Here is a 3,041-nt window from a genome sequence, read left to right as displayed (position 1 = left end):
CTTGGGGATAATAAAGACTCTTGAACCAAAAAAGAGAAACCTTCAGGGGCAACAGAAACCTGCAAGGGCGAAAGAGACCTGCAGGGTTGTCAGAGACCTTCAGCCGGCGATAAAACACTGGTAGTTTGTTCACTTCAACTAAAAGATTTAACAAATGAAATTATGGCTTAAACAGTACAACCAGCACAAAAGTCATCCAAAGTGATCCAAAGTTATCCAAAGTGGTCCCAACTGGTCCCATGTGGTCCACCAGGATGCTACCCTGATACCCAGAACTACAGTTCAGTTCACATCTTCAGAGAGCATCTCTCCTACTGAAGCTACATTTACCTTTGGATCAGCAAAATAAATAAATCTGGTTTCATTTTGACTATTTGGCTCAAAAACACATTCAGAACCATCTGGAACCATCTGGAACCATCAGGAGTCATCTGAACCATCTGAACCATCTGGAATCATCAGAACCATCTGGAACCATCTGGAACCATCAGGAACCATCAGAACAATCAGCACCATCAGAACCATCAGAACCATCAGAACCATCAGAACCATCAGGAACCATCAGAACCATCTGGAAACATCTCACCCATCTGGAACCATCAGCAACATCAGAACCATCATGAACCATCAGAACCATCAGGAACCGTCAGAACCATCTGGAAACATCACAACCATCTGGAACCACCAGAACCATCTGGAACCATCAGAACCATCTGGAACCATCAGAACCATCAGAACCATCTGGAACCACCAGATGCTACGAGACTCGCGTTGACTCATCACCTCCAGTAGGGCCACGGCTACATCTCCACCGCTACATTTTGGTTTTAAAAGGAAGATCTTCCCCCCCTCATTCCTCCTGCTCTGGTGTTTCCCCTTCTCATTCCCCCTGCTCTGGTGTTTCCCCCTCTCATTCCCCCTGCTCTGATGTTCCCCCTCTATTCACCTGCTCGGGGTGTTCCCCTCTCATCCCCCCTGCTCTGATGTTCACCCCTCTCATTCCCATGCTCTGTGTTTCCCACCTCTCATTCCCGCTCTATGGTTACCCCCTCTCATCCCCTGCTCGATGTTCCCCCTCTCATTCCCCCTGCTCTGATTTTCCCCCTCTCATTCCCCCTGCTCTGATGTTCCCCCTCTCATTCCCCCTGCTCTGGTGTTTCCACCTCTCTTTCCCCCTGCTCGTGTCATGAGGTATGAGGTCTAACCAGAGATTAGTTTCTACTGGAGATAAAAACACTCGGAGCATCGAGATCACTTTGGGCTCAAAACCAAAAGGTAGCCATGGCAATGGAGCCTGAACGTAGCCATGGCGATGGAGATGGAGCCTGAAAGTAGCCGTGGCGATGGACGTCTCCTCTACAGACAGATGTTGATCTGCTTGGCCAGCTCTCGGTCCAGATCGTGGATCAGGGTGTCGAAGTCTTTGAGACTCAGACGACAGTTAAAGGGAGCGTCAAAATCCAAGAACTCGTCCACGTACAGAGCTCCTCCTCCTCCAGGTGACCACGCCCCCTTCTTCTCCTCCTCCTCCTCCTCTTCATCATCATCACTGCCTGGAACAGCAACAACACACAGCATCACACGATATACTCGGTAAATTATAGAGCGGTCTAGACCTGCTCTATCTGTAGATTATAAAGTGGTCTAGACCTGCTCTATCTGTAAATTATAGAGCGGTCTAGACCTGCTCTATCTGTAAATTATAGAGCGGTCTAGACCTGCTCTATCTGTAAATTATAGAGCGGTCTAGACCTGCTCACTATCTGCCCTCTCCTCCGATTGGTCCGTGACAGTTAGCATGTTACCTGTGTGTTTACCTGCGTCACTGTCACTTCCTGCCACCTCATCGTAATCAGCTTCCTGTCTGGACAGGAGATCCCGCCCACACACACTCCAGTCCCCCGCGTACCGATTGATCGGGGGCGGACTCTCCAGCCGGGCCAGACCCCCTCGGCCCCGACGGGACACCACCACCCCCCCCTCTGGGCTCTGGGGCAGAGCCAATCGCAGGGCAGGAGGCCTCTGCTGCAGGCCCAGGGGGTTATGGGTAAGGGCGGGGGGGGGAGGCAGGGACACGTCGATGTGGTCGTCTTCTGGGACACGATGGCTCGGCACTGAGGAAGAATATAAATATAATATATATGATATATATATATATATAATATAGAAATGTACAAAAATAACTAAAAACACGCCTAAAAAAATCTCATATGAAAATAATAATAACAACCATAATAATAATGATAATAATTTAACCCTCACCTGGCCACAGCTGCAGCAGGTAGTGAAGCGCCTCGATGTGTAGTTTGAAATCTACTGCACTCGCTATCTCCTCCCCAGGACCCTTCCCCCCCCCTCGTCCTCCCCTGCCTCCCCCGGCCCCCCTCCAGGCGTCCTGGGTCGGCGTGAGCAGCACCGGGCCGAAGCACACCGCCAGGTTCTGGTGGTTCATCCTGTTGGACGGGCTGAGGGACGCCACCAGGCTCAGGTGGTCCAGCAACAGGGACAACGTGGCCTGGACACACACAAACACATCATCTAACATATAAATATATATATATATATATATGAAATTTTGCAGCAGCAGAACTCTGTGTTACCCTCTCTGCAGGCGGCAGACAGGACAGCAGCTCCACGGTGCTCTGGGCCAGCTGGGAATCAGGATCTGGGGTCCCAGGTGGGACAGAGGGGGGTCTCAGCATCATGGCATCTCTGACCACCTGGTACAGATTCCTGGTGATGAGCGGAGAGGGCAGCTCCCGCAGGTAGTCCTTCAGTATCCCTGAGGAAATACAGAGGAGGACACAAACCGGTTAGCCAGAAACCATGTCTATGGTCCCAACCAGCAAGGAGGAACCACGGGAGGTACATGCCCCCCGGCGGTGTCCAGAGGTACATGCCCCCCGGCGGTGTCCAGAGGTACATGCCCCCCGGCGGTGTCTACAGGTACATGCCCCCTGGCGGTATCCAGAGGTACAGGCCCCTATGTGAACAATGTTGGTCAGGGTCTTATGGACACCAATTACCATTTTTATGCTGAT

The 3,041-nt window shown here is 51.3% G+C and overlaps 1 protein-coding gene across 1 annotated transcript in view; it reads right to left on the bottom strand.

Moving 5' to 3' along the window:
* Positions 1 to 1,116: 1,116 nt before the first annotated feature.
* Positions 1,117 to 3,041, bottom strand: part of syde1 (synapse defective Rho GTPase homolog 1) — a 25,532-nt gene continuing 23,607 nt past the window's right edge. The window contains exons 11-14 of the mRNA XM_032511753.1: positions 2,601 to 2,782; positions 2,263 to 2,515; positions 1,818 to 2,114; positions 1,117 to 1,553 (exon numbers count right to left, since the gene is read on the bottom strand). Of these exons, the coding sequence (XP_032367644.1) occupies positions 1,357 to 1,553; positions 1,818 to 2,114; positions 2,263 to 2,515; positions 2,601 to 2,782 (929 nt within the window). The 3' untranslated portion in view covers positions 1,117 to 1,356. The remainder of the gene's footprint in view (positions 1,554 to 1,817; positions 2,115 to 2,262; positions 2,516 to 2,600; positions 2,783 to 3,041) is intronic.

The sequence above is a fragment of the Etheostoma spectabile genome, unplaced genomic scaffold (assembly GCF_008692095.1).
Source record: "Etheostoma spectabile isolate EspeVRDwgs_2016 unplaced genomic scaffold, UIUC_Espe_1.0 scaffold458, whole genome shotgun sequence".
NCBI classification, from domain to species: Eukaryota; Metazoa; Chordata; class Actinopteri; order Perciformes; family Percidae; genus Etheostoma; species Etheostoma spectabile.
The sequence above is the reverse complement of the archived record's forward strand: the minus strand, read 5'-3'. Positions and strand labels throughout refer to the sequence as shown.